Below are 14,157 nucleotides of genomic sequence, written 5' to 3'. Positions count from 1 at the left end.
TCAGGCATTGAATCTAATAATAGGACTAATGGGTCATTTGATAACATGGTAAAAATAAAACAAAGTATTTGAGGCATGGGAAAAAATTAATTAGGGGAATGATTCTGCACCTTGAGTAAAAGTGAAAATTAAGCCTACTGTAATTTCCTTTTATGCCCCAATAAAAAGACCAGTGAACACAGATAACTCCTGATGTGGAGCCGTGCTGCACAAGCACAGCCAGGCTCCTTTCTTTCTGAACTGTGTGTGTTAGCAGTGTGATTTGATTCCAGGAACTGCGTCACAGAAACATTCATGTTTATATATTTTTCCCCCTTTCAGCTTCAAGATCAAGGTTGAGAAAGGAACAGTTATTCTTCCAAATTCATCTGCTTCAGCTATTATTCTTATTGGGAATGGACAATGGAATGTTCTCTAGCTTTATCATGATCAAAAACCTCCTTCTGTTTTGTATTTCCATGAACTTAGCCAGTCACTTTGGGTAAGTTATCATCTATGCTTTGATTTTACGATTTTCGGGGCACAAGTGCCTTTCAGAAACTTTGCTGAGCAGTATATTAGCAAACCCTCGCTGGCCACCTTTGCAGTCCCACACCCTTGAACTTGTTGTAAATAAATAAAAGAGTCCTTGCCTTACCCCACACTTTATTCCTGAGCAAGGCACTTGGAATAAAGACACTTTATTCCTTTATTCCAAGTGTGGGGTTTCTGAAGTGAGTCAGAGAAAAGAGGCAGATTATGTTTTCAAAAGTGGAAGAAGATGGTTTCAGAGTCGGCTGTGTTTCCTCCCACTCAGGTTAAAGCACGATTCAGAAGTTGACCTGCATAAAGGACATTTATTTCTTGTTAGACAAGGCAATGATCAGCATTCTGATTGCCCTCCTTGGTGCCATTATGCAAAGGAATTTGCCTTTAAATCCAGGTCCACACTAGGTGGCACTGACAAGGACTTGCAGTGGTCCTGGCTTGAGCCATAGGCCTTGAACTGTGGCCATCTGAATGCAGAGGCAGATACCAGAAACTACATGTGCCTGAAGATCTGCAGGACACCCAGGCATTTGGCGTTATCAGTTTCTTTCCTCTTCTTCCCCAAATTGTTCTGGCTGATCAAAAGGATTGTCACTTGAAGTTGGTGGAGTATAATTAAGAAGTTAAATTTTAGGACAAAAGTCGCCAAGCACCCCTTCTGTGAAAATCAGCTGTGGAGGTTGCACTTGTGTGAAACATGGAGGGATCTTCAGGGCACAGTGAATCTGCAACAGATCCCTACTAGTTGGCAGGAAGGAGGACCCTTCCAAGTCCATGACCTTCTCTCTTTGTCCTCTGGACATTTTCTGTTCTTTTGACATTCCCAGGTGTGTACAGAGGAGGAAACAGAGAGAGAGAGAGAGGCTTGTGACCATCCCCAGGTGTGTGGCTGGTACATGACGGCAGTGGGGCTGTGTACCAGGTCCGTCAGGGACTAGTCCAGCCCTCAGCACCGTGAGGAATGTGCACATTAACCATGCCTGTAGGACATGCCTCTTAGCCACTCAGGGTATTCCCTTGGGAAAGAGCATTAGTTGTTATTCTTGCCTTGCTGCTTGTCTTGAGTGGTTATTTCCCTACGTGCCTTTGGTTTCCTTATCTGTTCAGTGAATGTCTTCCTTTCCAAGGGCTCTCCCTGCTGCTAAACCTTATAGGATTTAACCATGATGTTCCTACATATATCTGCATGAGAAGTGTGTTTAGAAGTGAAATCATGCACAATATTTAAATTTCCAAGTTAATACATTAGGTAGTTAATTTGCTTACTATATATACCGCATATATTTAGCAGTATTTCAGAGGTAAGAAATAGGCTAGGATTGAGAACATGTATTTTTTCCTAAGATTTTGGTCAGATATATTTTTGTGAATCTGCATTCTGTAGTCACGAAGGTATTATACTATGGTGGATGAAAGTCTGAAATATGAAGGAATGTGCATACCGAGTTTAGCCATTAGAAGCAGCTATACTTTATTTCTTATTTAATTTGATGACTTTCTGAGGTCATCTTCAAAACAGAGATATATCTGTTAGTTTCTGGAAGCTAATACAGAGCAAGTGGTAGAATACCCCTCAATCTCCCTAGAGAATTAGCTGTTGGAGAAGTTTTGAATCTGTTAGATATAAGGTCAATAGTCCATCCCAAAACGATACCTACTGACTGCAGAAAATGCGTGAGACACAGAATAGTATGTGAAAAAGAAAAACATCCTTAATTCCACCACACAGAAACAATCATTCTTCATATTTTGGTGTGTTTTCTTCCCCTTGCTTCTATGCCTAGCTTTATACAGTTGGGATCATACTGTGCCTTCAGTTTTGTGTTTTTGTGCTTTCTTCATGCCAATACTTTGTTACTACAAACTCTTTGAAATGTATGATTTAAAATGGATGAATATTATTACAGTGCATAAATGATTCATCATAGGATACTTCCCTAATTTGGGGTGTTTACATTGTTTCCGATTGTGCTGTTATTGCATTTTCCTGCAGTGAACATATTTGGCTTACAATTGTTTTAAGTATTTGAGATCATTTCTATTAGAAGATCTTCCTGTAAGTGGGATTTTACGTCAGCTCCCCTGAGTACTTTTAGCTCTTGGTCCTACATGTCCAGTTGCTTCTGAGGACCAGGATCTGCAGCAAAGCAGGAAGCCCAGCAGGGTGTGGTTTTCAACAGAAGACATCTTGACATCTGGGGGCACAAGTCCCTATTTATTTCCCTTCTTATACAAGGCTCCTTTCACTTGCTTATTACTATAAATGAACTTAAGAATAATTTTGTCAAATTGCAAAGAAAGTTTCAGAACACTTATTTGGCTTAAAACCTTGACAAAATAACAGCTATCGCAATATGGAGTGCCTATTTGTTATGTTGTCTGTTTTAGATAAACCCTAGGAGGAGCCTTATGAGCTAAGCATCATTAGCCCTGTCTTATGGTCGGGAAGGCAAGAGTAAAGGATGGCTAACTGGGGAAGTTCACCAAGCCGGTCATGCTGGAGTTCCGTCCTCAGCCCTCCTCAGAGTGAACCTGCCTGGTGGTCCCCTCTTGATTTCACGTGGTTTGCAGGGAAGGTCTAAGTCAGACTGATCTATAGAGGAAGGAGACGTAATTTTGAAAGGTATTCTCTGCATTGGAGTAGAGAGAGTTTTCTGTTCTGAAATTACAGGAAAAAAGTGTTTGGGTAAGCTCTGTTATTTCCCACAAAGAAAGAGTTTATGTGATTTGGTTCTAAAGAAAGGTGAACGGGGAAGCATGTAAGGCCTTAATTTGAACATTGTGGGACAAGAGAAATGCTGATGCCTGTAAATACATAAAGGAAACCAGACAACTTGTGGAGGGTTAGGAGGGTGACAGGAAACCAGTCAGGGAGCAGAAGGAAAGAGGCAAGTACACGTGTGCTTTTGTGCAGTACAAAGTTATACCCAGTATTTGTGAAAAGCATGTGGATTTGGCAATCAGGAAATTTATAAATGTGATATGTAAAATGTATTTTACTGTGATTATATAAGATAATGTGAAATTGTTTTGAAAATATATGAGTCTCATTTCTTCTCCTTCTTCTCCCTTTTATTTTCTAAATTTGATCAGAGCCACCAGTAGCTCATTTTCAGTAGCCTTTGTAATTCTTCTGTTAGTTTTAAGTTATATAACAGAGCATGAGTCAAGTGTATAACAGAACAGAGGCCTATTTGACTGTCAGCCTTATGCAATGTCACGTTTAGAGACATGGTTTAATTTGAGGCATTATAATTATTTTAATGAGACCAGTAATCAAATGTACATGGTAAATAAAAAACTAGCACAGAAATAATAACAATGTCTGAATCAATGTAATGTCAAAATACATAATATTAAATTTAATCTGGAATTAGTTTATCATCATTTGAAAAATCACACTTTATCAGACTTCATTGACCAGTGATAATTGTAAGATAAATTTGAGAATTATCAACTCAATAAGGTAAAATCTGATTCCATTCATTTAATAGTATTAAATATTTTTTAGAGGTTTATCTATTGGAAAATTAAAAATGCATTAGAATTTTATCACATGGGAACTACAATTCAAATAGACTTTGGAAAACAGTATTTTATAATTGGCAATTATAGGCAGATTCTTGTAGAAGTAGCTTAAGAACAGGAACAGATAAGGTTCTTCTTTATCTGTCTACGCAGGTGTGCTAACCAGGACCTTTGGTTTCATGAAGAGGGCTTTTTCATACACGTTCTCAAGGACAGTTCTCTTCTTTTAACTAGAGCAGAAAGTATACTCTCTCTGAGTCATTTAAGTACTCACAATGTCTTTTTAAATGGCAAGTTCTCTCTTGTGAATCCCCAGATGGCAAGTTCTTCTTGCCTGTAGCTGCTGGTTCACAAGACCCAGGAAAAAAGTCATTGTAACAATTGTAAAAACACAGAGAAGTGCTGTGAAGCAGTTAGGACACACACAGGTGAGGGGGCGTCTAAGTGGAGGCTGCAGAGATGGCCAGAGATCTCACATATAGTAAACATTTTAGGTGACTAAGATCCTGCTACAGAGTAATGCCCAATATTTTTTAAGGCACCAAAAGAAAATACTTCCAAATTACACACTTTGTAGAAGAAACTCTTAGCAGGTTTATCATGCCAACAGACAGTGAGCTAAGACAAAGCTTAGAAGGACAGTCAGCCAGAGTCGACCCAGCCAGCCCTGTCTGGCCATTAGCTCCAAGATGAGTCACTGGCTTGGTTCAAGGGGAGAAGGAGAATGTGGGCTTTTGGATTTTTATAAAGGTGCAATTGCATAACATGCATATTTTAATTGGTGTGAAATTTCAAAGGAAAATATTAGAATCAAAAGTAGAAAAATCTTATCATAGAACTATGGTGGCAGGAAAAATAATTATCAGTGTTTACATGAGTATTTCTCCTTCATTTCCAAAATGCATTTTCAAAAAAATGTACTGTTTAATTTTCACAAAACCCTCACTTTTTAGGTGAAAAGAGCTCAGGTGATAGAACACAGAGAAACATGTCTAAGTTTCATCATTGGAAAGTAGAAAAGTCAGGATCCATCTCTAGGCTCAGGGCCTGGGCTAGCACCCTCCATGCAGGACCTTTTCCAGAATGTCTGGATATTTAAGGTGCAACGAAAAGGGATAGAATGGGGGAAAATCTATACTTTGAAATGTCCTAACCTAGAACTCAACTAACACTGCTCTAAAGATAGTTGGTTTATCGTAGCCTGAATAAAATCAAATACAAAATATGTACTATGAAATATAATGTTATAGAGAGGGAACCATATTATAGGAAAATTAAGATATACTATGAAACTGGCTTTAGCAGTTCATTGAAAATTCTGTTTTATTTGTATTTATTTAACAATTTATTTCAAGGTCAAAAGGCAAACCTAAACATAAATGAAACCCAGGACAAGTTCATTTTCAGTTTTAACAACAACAGATAAAATTGGGCCATCACTCTATAATCAATTTGGTTCCTATTTCAGGGATGTAGGTGTCATTTTGACAGAGGACAGTGAAGCTTCTCTGTGTGGCAGCAGAATTACTAAGCCTGCCTGCAACTCAGTTTCCTAATCTCCAGGTGGAGTTAATAATGGATCCTATGTCACAGGGTTGATGAGAAGGATAAATTGCTGAATGAGTGCTAAATGCTGAAACATGGCCAGGTAGGAAGGGAGTGCTAAGTCCAGGCTAGCTATCCTGGGTGTTATGACCAGGAGACCCTGAGGTTTACCAGACCCATGGGGTGGGCACAGCAAAGTCATGTCAGCAGAGTCTCCCTTGCCATGTGAGGGAGCACATTCACAGTCACAGGTTCTGGGGATCAGCATGTGGGCATCCTGCAGTATGGTGCCCTGTGGCTGCATCAGTGTTTATTGAGTCCTTTCTACGTGCCAGACAGTGTTCTAGGTGCTGAGACTCTGTGGTGGGCAGGGTAGAGCATGCCTTCCAGGAGGACTCCTTCTAGTGTGCAGTAAACACATACTTATCAGTTGGGTCACAAGGATTGCTGAGAAGAGTGATCAGAGTAAGAGGTGGTGAGTGTGCTGGAGAGAAGTGCTCAAGCAGATGTCTAAAGAAAGTGAGCATGTGAGCAGTGCCCTTCATGGAGATGATTGGACAGGTGAGAGAAGCAGCAGATACAGGATGATGAGGAAGCAGTGTGAGGAAAGGGAAGGTTGGTGGGAGGCAGGACCAGAGAAGCAGTTGGGAGGGTCAGATCATGAAGGACCTTGTAGGCCACGCTAGGTAGTATCAGGACGAGCAGTTGGCTGTTGAAGAGTGAAATATGAGCCCATTGAGATGTGACCGTAAAATGACAAACGTTAAAGCTGACTCTGGCTGCCGAGTGGAGAATACACTAAGAGTCTAAGGTGGGCAGGCTTAGTAAAGGAGGGACCAGGGAGGAAGTTAAGAGGCAAATGCAACGACCCAGGGGAGGGGCATTTCGGTCAGCAGGGTCTGTTGATGGGCTGATGTGAACGTGAAAGAAGAGGAGTCAGGGATGATCTCCCCAGTGCTTGACCTGAAAACATGATGGGTTCAATTGGCTGTTGTTGAGCTGGTGGGGACAGTAGGAGAAGAGGCTGTAGAGAATCATGAGTGCAGTCTTGGACCTGTGAGATGCTTAGTAGATATCAAAGTGGCCAGGCAGGCCATTGGACATACAGGTCCGGAGTCAGAGAGAAAAAAGTTGGGGATGGAGACATGAACTTGAGAGAGACATTTAAAGCCATTAGATTGAATGAGATCAATCAGACATTGAGTGTCTGAAAAAGGGTCCCTGGACAGCCCTGGAACACACCAGGGTTTAAGGTCAGGAAGGTAAGAAGCGGGCAAGCAAGACTGAGGAGAAGAGGCCAGTGAAGATAAGAAGAAAGAGAGTCATGTCCTGCGACTGAGCGGAGAAGTGTTGTAAGAAGGGGATGTGGTCAGCTGAGGGCTGAGACTGGACCTTTGGGTTTGGCAGTGTGGAGGAGCGGCCAGAAGAGGGCTTTCACTGGGAGGCAGTTGGGCAAAGCCCGAGTGGAGTGGGGCAAGAGAAGGGCAGAGAGACAGCAGAGACCTTTGAGCAGAAAACTCCAGTGAGTTTTGATGAGAAGAGAGGCTAAGGATGGAACAATAGCTGGGATGGGATATAGGGTGAATGAAAGACTTTTTAAAGACCTGATGTAATTACTGATAGGAATGGTTGGGGGGAGGGAGACCCGTGTGTGATAAGCACCAGTATGATTCATGTGCTTTATAATCATATATGTGGGGCACCCAGTGTGGCTGTGGGGAGGGAAGGGGCTGAGTCTAGAGAAGTGGGCAGAGTCAGATGAAGGAGGTGTGGCCTGCAAGACCAGGACCTGGGTTGCACCTTGCAGGTGGTAGGATTCTGAACCAGGCTGCAGTGGTTGGGGACAGGAGTGGAGCGTCTACATGGAGGGTGGCAGACAGGGGTAGGGTGGACTTAAGCACTGTCTAGGGAGCTGACAGGCAGGACCAGGGGCACCTTTGACAGGGGCACCATCTAAGAGTTCTGGCATAATGTTTTATGGCCATGAATTTATCCACATAAAGCACACATGTCAATCCATGTTTTCCACCATAAGAGGGAACAACTCTTATTTGGAAACTTGGGGTTGACTTTCACGTCTGGCTATATCCACCATGCTTTTTTTTAAAAAAATTTTACATATTTTTTAACATGATTAGCTAAAGTGGCGTGCAATGGAAATTTGAAGAAAACATCACAAAACCATGCCATTTAGAGGTACTTATTTAGTGAGCTTAAAGTAACAAGCAAATAAACTGAAGAGACATTTATCAGAAGTAATTAAATACTGAAGAAAAAATGCAGAAAGAAATGCAATTCAAGAAAACAGATAAGCTGCTGCTTAAAAGCAATTCTGTTCCAGTCCCAAAGTAAGTTCACATTAAAGCTGGTCTGCAGATACAATTACCTATCCTATTTTATGGAAATCAAAAAATGGCTGTCAGCATAAGCAGAGATAACATCACAAGAAATGTGTCACACATTGCCATCAATAGCACCATTTGTGGTATGAGACAAAAGATTTTTCTTCCACAGAAATGATGACATAGCTTGAACTTGAACTTGAACTTGAACCCTTTACTGAAATAAGGAGACCTCATCAGGCATCACTTGGTAAAATGAAGCACCTTTAAAGATGGACTCTACCTCATAGTGTTATTATTACTAGTAGAGATTGTAATACTGATAGAAAAGATACATTGGAGTAAAATTTCCTCAAAAAGAAAAAGACTCTTAGATTTGACTACCAGTACAACTCTTTGCTCACTCCTCTTTCAGAGTAATGCATGGATTCTACTGCAGGTTTCACCCTGTGGTCGTAACTGATTTTGGAGACAGTTCTCTTGGGATCCCTGCCCTGCTGTATTCAGACTCCTCCCTCCTCATTCCTCCCCGACTCCCCGTCAGAAACCCTGCTGATGGCCTCATCCATCCTGCCTCTACCCCCTGCCATCACCTGAGCAATGGGTCTCTACGCCTCCAGTCTTTCCTCTTCTAAGTCCATCATCCCCAAGGTGCCCGGGGGCCACAAGGAAAGAAAATGCCCCTGTTAAGATGCTCTGAGTTTCCCACCACCTTCAGGCTAGATCCTAGAGGTGGAGCTTTTCACATGAATACGCCATGATTTGAGCCACACACGTGGCTCTTCTCACCAGAGTTCAACGTACCCTCTGCAAATATCAGTATTTCTTTTCTTTTTTAAAATTTTTATTGGAGTATAGTTGATTTACAATGTTGTGTTAGTTTCTGCTGTACAACAAAGTGAATCAGTTATAAATATACATATATCCACTCTTTTAGATTCTTTTCCCATATAGTTCATTACAGAGTATTGAGTAGAGTTCCCTGTTCTATAGAGTAGGTCCTTATTAGTTATCTGTTTTATATATAATAATGTGTATATGTCAATACTAATCTCCCAATTTTTAGTGCCACTGCTCACAACCCCTTCCTTTAGCTTGAGACCTGATCTTCATGCTTGAAAGCTTAGGTCTGCTTTCCTCTCCTCTGACCCCATACAAAGCTTGATCCCTCCCCTTTGGGTACATAGAATGCCCTGCATATTGCAAAGATTCCTGCACCAACCATGTTCTACAGAAATTCTCTGGGAACATGGCCTGTTCTTTTAGATGCAGTCATGTTCCCTAGGTTGGGGATGCCACCTTTCTCATTGACACCACCAGTTCTCACCACAATACCAAGCACATGGCTGATGTCCACAATACCTTTGTTGAGCTGAGCTGCTGGGGTAAGCACTGGGCCCAACCCGACAGCCTCTCTGAAGACGTGACAGAGAAGAGACACTCTCTGGGGTCATTTGGAGTCACTCTGGCAGTTGGCTCACCTTTCTGTTTCCAATCTAGACAGGCTTAGAACAGTACCTCTCCCCCATGGCTGCACATGAAGATCACTTGGGGACATTATAAAAATACGAGTGCTTATTCCTCCTGGGTGAATTAAAGCCGAGTCTCTAGGGCCTAGAAACCCCTAGAAACCCGGAAGAGGCTAATGCAGAAGTCACAGAATCAAACGCCTTGAAGAGACCAGATGTAAGACCACGGGGACAGGTGGGAAATTTGTACAATTGCTAGAGTTGACCCTTTCTAAAGTCATTTACATTTATTGTTCTGAAAACTCTGCTGGTGAAATAAACCCATTAGTGGACCACGTTTCATGGCTATCTGTTCCCCACTCCACCTCATCAGAAATCTCTGAAAGACCCAGGACCTCAAGCCTGGCAGGGGCCACTCATAGCATTTTAGGAAGCCCTTCCATCCCCTGAGCATCTTGTTCCACCCGTATCACTGCCCATGTCACAACCACCACCTTCCTTCTTCAGTCTGGAATATGGGGCTCAGAGTTCAAGCTTAGGGATCGAGTCCTTGTGCCTTTTGTATAGACCTGTACCTGAGTAGGAAGATATAAAAAATGAGGATGTTTTAACATGTGTGGTTAGGTCTACATTTCCTTTATGATCCCTTTTCTGGAACATCAATCTGAAAATATTGCAACTGTTTCATAAACTAAATGTGTTTGTAGAAAACTGGCAGTAACTATAAGGAAATAGTTCATATTTTCAGAGAACCTAGTTCATTAATCCTGATACTGAAGGGGAAATCACCAAATTTTTCAAGCATTTCTACTTTATCTAAGGTCATTCTCAGAAATAACGAATCTAGTCTCAGCTCACAAAATCTGCTCCCCCTGAGATCAGAGCCTTCAGCTTATCCTGGAAGCAGCTGTGTACTCACAGCTTACCTGAGGGCCGGCAGAGCTCTTTGGTTTTACTCAGAACAGTGAAGATGCAAGCTGGAGCCTGCTTTCTGTACCTTAGAGGGCTGAGGGCATCTTGTGTTTCCACCTGGAGGACTCGTGGATTTGCTCACTGTGTGGAATTGCTCACCGAAGGCACAGCCCACTCTGTGTGTGTTATTTTGTTTTCCTAGCTCAAATGGAACAAAGCAAGCTGAAGTCACTCTGTATATTAGAAGCAGTCTGTAAAGATTGTACAGCTTGATATGCATGAGCAAGTTCACCAGACCTCTCTGAGAGTCTCCTGTATCCTGGCACGTCATTTGCTTTCAGTGGTAAGGGAAGGGCCTTCCTCTCCGTAGCAGTGAAGACAGTGCATTTTGTAACAATGAGCTGCAGATGAATGGTTTTTGAGGAGGATCTATGGACTGAGGAGGACTTCCCAGTTGTTCATGAGAGGAACCTCTACTCCTGCCCCGACAGGCATTTTTAGGACTTTTTTAGAAACTGTTTCGTACCTCCTAGGGCCTACCTTCAGTAAAAATAGAGAAGAAATCACTGCAAATCCCCAGCCACGGCCTCTCTAAAAAAAAAAAAAAAAAGTCCACAGATAAATAGAAGAAGCAGTTACAGCAAAAGATGGCAGATATTGAAATTCCTGCAAGAAAAGTGTAATTATGTGTAAATGGGTGTAGATATATTTGAACTCTTTGGCCAAAAAGTGGAAGAAGAGCTTTGGAAGTCTTAGACATTGCATGCTATCCCATTGCTTTTGGCAATGATTTGGGTATTTGTGAAGCAGGATTCAGAGCCATGTGGAATGGTGTTTGTCTGAGTCAGTGGTGGAGCAGTGTACCAGAGTGTCCGGGAGGCAGTTCTCCTGGAGACAGGCACTGGGACTGCATGGTCTGTGGGCATCTCCATGGTCTCTATCTCTGGGCAGTCAAGGCTATTCAAAGCAAATATAATTTAAGAACATTTTCACAACAGATGTAATAGTTTTTAAAAATGTTCTTGAAACATTAAAGTATGCTTTTTCTTTTATTTTTTCTCATTGTGACTTTATTTTACATTTTTTATTGAGATATAATTGATATATAACATTGTGTACGTTTAGGGTGTGTTGATTTGATACATTTATATATTGTAATATGATCACCACCTTAGCATTAGCTGACACCTCTATCATGTCACATAATTATCATTTCCTTAAGTGGAAACACTTAAGATCTAGCCTCTTAGTAACTTTGAAGTTTATAACACAGTATTGTTAAGTATAACTACTATGCTGTGCATTAGATCCCCAGAACTTAATTTACCTTCTAGTTTCAGGTTTGTAACCTTAAATAACACCTCCCCAATTCCATCACCCCCAGCCCCTGGTTATCACCATTCTACTGTTTCTATGAGTTGGCTTTTTTAGATTCCACATACAAGTGATAAGCCTTTTCTACTAGTGTGCAGGCTTTCATCTCTCTTCTCAGTTAAAGAGCCAATGGGGACCTTCCAAAAATTGGACACTTGGACCAAGCCCAGAATTGAATAACCAAACTGGTGAGAGTTATGAGCACCATGCGAAGTGGACACTGAGGTCAGATTTAGTTTGAGCAATAGTTGTTCAACTGGGCGTGTGCACAGACTTTCCTTCATAAACTTGAAGGACAGTGTTAAACCCCTTTGTCCTGACATTAGGTCTTCAAGGCTGAGTGCTTTGTCTTTCTAAAGTGTGAAACTACAATAGATGTCAGAGAAAAGGGAATTCAATATTTTTAAATACTAAGTCACAGAGTAAAAAAAGTATGTGTCTGTGGGCTCCATACTAACAGGACTGAATTTTAGGTTGTTAGAGCTTCAACAATATGCATTTTAATGGTGATGGGAAAATTAGATCCAAAGAACTTTATAGTGTCTCATTCAAAAGGGAGTCACTTTAGGCCATTAGAGAGTTGATCTGTTTAGATGCAGTCAGTGAAAATGACCAATTTTTGAGAAGTGGGTGGGGCAGGTACACATCAGTGCTGCCCTCAGATCCACCTGCTGATGGCAGAGCTCAGCGTCCATTCCAGCCACTTCACAGAAGAGAAAGCACGTGAGCACAGTGGGGCCCCACAATCAGGCACTACAGGGAGGTCCCAGGAGCCCTCTGTTCTTCTCCCAAGTACCAAGGGTGCTGACTTCTCGGGACCACAGCTGGCTCTCAGCTGGGTTGAGTTCCCCTTGAAGCCAAGCCAGATGTGCAGGTCAGGTTCTTGGTAATAAGACATATCTTGCTATTTGCACTTCTGAAAAAGCAGCGATGGATGCCTGAGGTGGAACCCATGATGTTCAGGTGTGTTACCATCTTCTAGACTTGTGACTTTCTTTCCCTCCAGATAACTTACTCGGTTTGCCCAAATATGCTCAGGGCCATTTCTCATTTCCAGCTGCTTCATCAACATACACTTTTGAGGCCTGGATAACGTCACTGAATTGTACAAACTAGACTGTTCTTCCTGTGAACCTCCTAGAAGGTTCTGCCCGTCTTCTCAGGGTTTTATCGTAAGTTGACATGTTGGGTCACACAGAACACTGCTCCCTGAGGCTCTGCTCTGAGGCGACATCACGTAAAGCCAGGGTTTTCAGCCTGGGCTTCACAATTCCTGCTCCCTGCATCCTGTGCTTTGGCTGGAGCCAAGTGTGCTGGCAGCTGGCAGTGCTGATGGTACAGAAGCCCACAGACTCTGTCGTCCCTTCACCATATGCTCCAGTCCTGGCTTAATGCTCATAGCACAAATGCTCCCAATTAAGGATACAGGGAAATTTGGGCACACCAATCTTACTTTCAAATTGGATAAAGTTTTTAATGTCCCCCCGACACCCCATAGCCCATTGCAGTTGACTCACTAACAAAATGAAGACTCAGTTTTTCTGTGTTTAAACCAAACTTCTGAAATACCCTGTGAGTGGGTTAGGCTCTGCTAGTCCATGTGCAGTGACTAATATGTCTTTAAAATGGCTACACTATTGACACAAACAGCTCTTCAGAATCTGGGAGGGATGGATTTAGAGCATCATGTAAGGTTGATGGGAGACCAGCCCAGAGCCAGCATTCTCTGGCTGGCTATTGAAGAATTAGGGTTATTCAAGATATTCAAGAATAAGGCTTATGTATGCAAAACAATAACCTGGATAGTACAAGAGATCATTCTCAGATGCCCTCCCGTCAAGACAAGTCACCATATTATTCCCTGGTTTCTATACTTTGAGAAGAATTTGTAAGAAATAATTAATACAAGTTTGAACTCTTTCTTTTGTTTCTCCATTAAAAAGCTTTTCACAAATGCCAACCAGTTCTGTAAAAGATGAAACCAATGACAACATCACAATATTCACCAGGATCTTGGATGGGCTCCTGGATGGCTACGACAACAGACTGAGGCCTGGGCTCGGAGGTTGGTGTATGCTCCTTGGCTGAGGCCCTCGAGGCCCAAGGGAAATTTTTGCTTAAACCAAGCTCATGTTTCCTGTTGTTCAAACAATTCCTCAAAGAGCTTCCCTGCTAGCAGTTTGAATTGGTGGTGTTGCTAAGGCTTCTGCATATTATCATTTTCCAGATGCGAGAAGCCAAGGGAAGTGGTCTCCCTGCAAACTCCCTTTTCTTCCCAGATAATGGTAAGGCCATCTGGTCCACTTAAGGAGGAACCACTTCTTAGGTGTTACTGAAGCGGAGGTTACCCTATGTTAGGAAATACTTTAAAATCAAAGTCATACCCTCCCATCTATGCGAGTCCTTTTCAGAAATCCACTATTCAGTGCAAGTGCTCATCACACCATGGCATGTTACAG

The 14,157-nt window shown here is 42.0% G+C and overlaps 1 protein-coding gene across 1 annotated transcript in view; it reads left to right on the top strand.

Annotated features, from left to right (window-relative positions):
- Positions 1 to 321: 321 nt before the first annotated feature.
- The window catches only part of GABRA5 (gamma-aminobutyric acid type A receptor subunit alpha5), a gene marked incomplete at its 3' end in the record, with an annotated part of 99,705 nt that continues 85,869 nt past the window's right edge, over positions 322 to 14,157 (top strand). The window contains exons 1-2 of the mRNA XM_079913169.1: positions 322 to 481; positions 13,642 to 13,763. Coding sequence (XP_079769295.1) covers positions 396 to 481; positions 13,642 to 13,763 — 208 coding nt within the window. The 5' untranslated portion in view covers positions 322 to 395. The remainder of the gene's footprint in view (positions 482 to 13,641; positions 13,764 to 14,157) is intronic.

The sequence above is a fragment of the Stenella coeruleoalba genome (assembly GCF_951394435.1).
Source record: "Stenella coeruleoalba genome assembly, chromosome: 2".
NCBI classification, from domain to species: domain Eukaryota; kingdom Metazoa; phylum Chordata; class Mammalia; order Artiodactyla; family Delphinidae; genus Stenella; species Stenella coeruleoalba.
The sequence above is the reverse complement of the archived record's forward strand: the minus strand, read 5'-3'. Positions and strand labels throughout refer to the sequence as shown.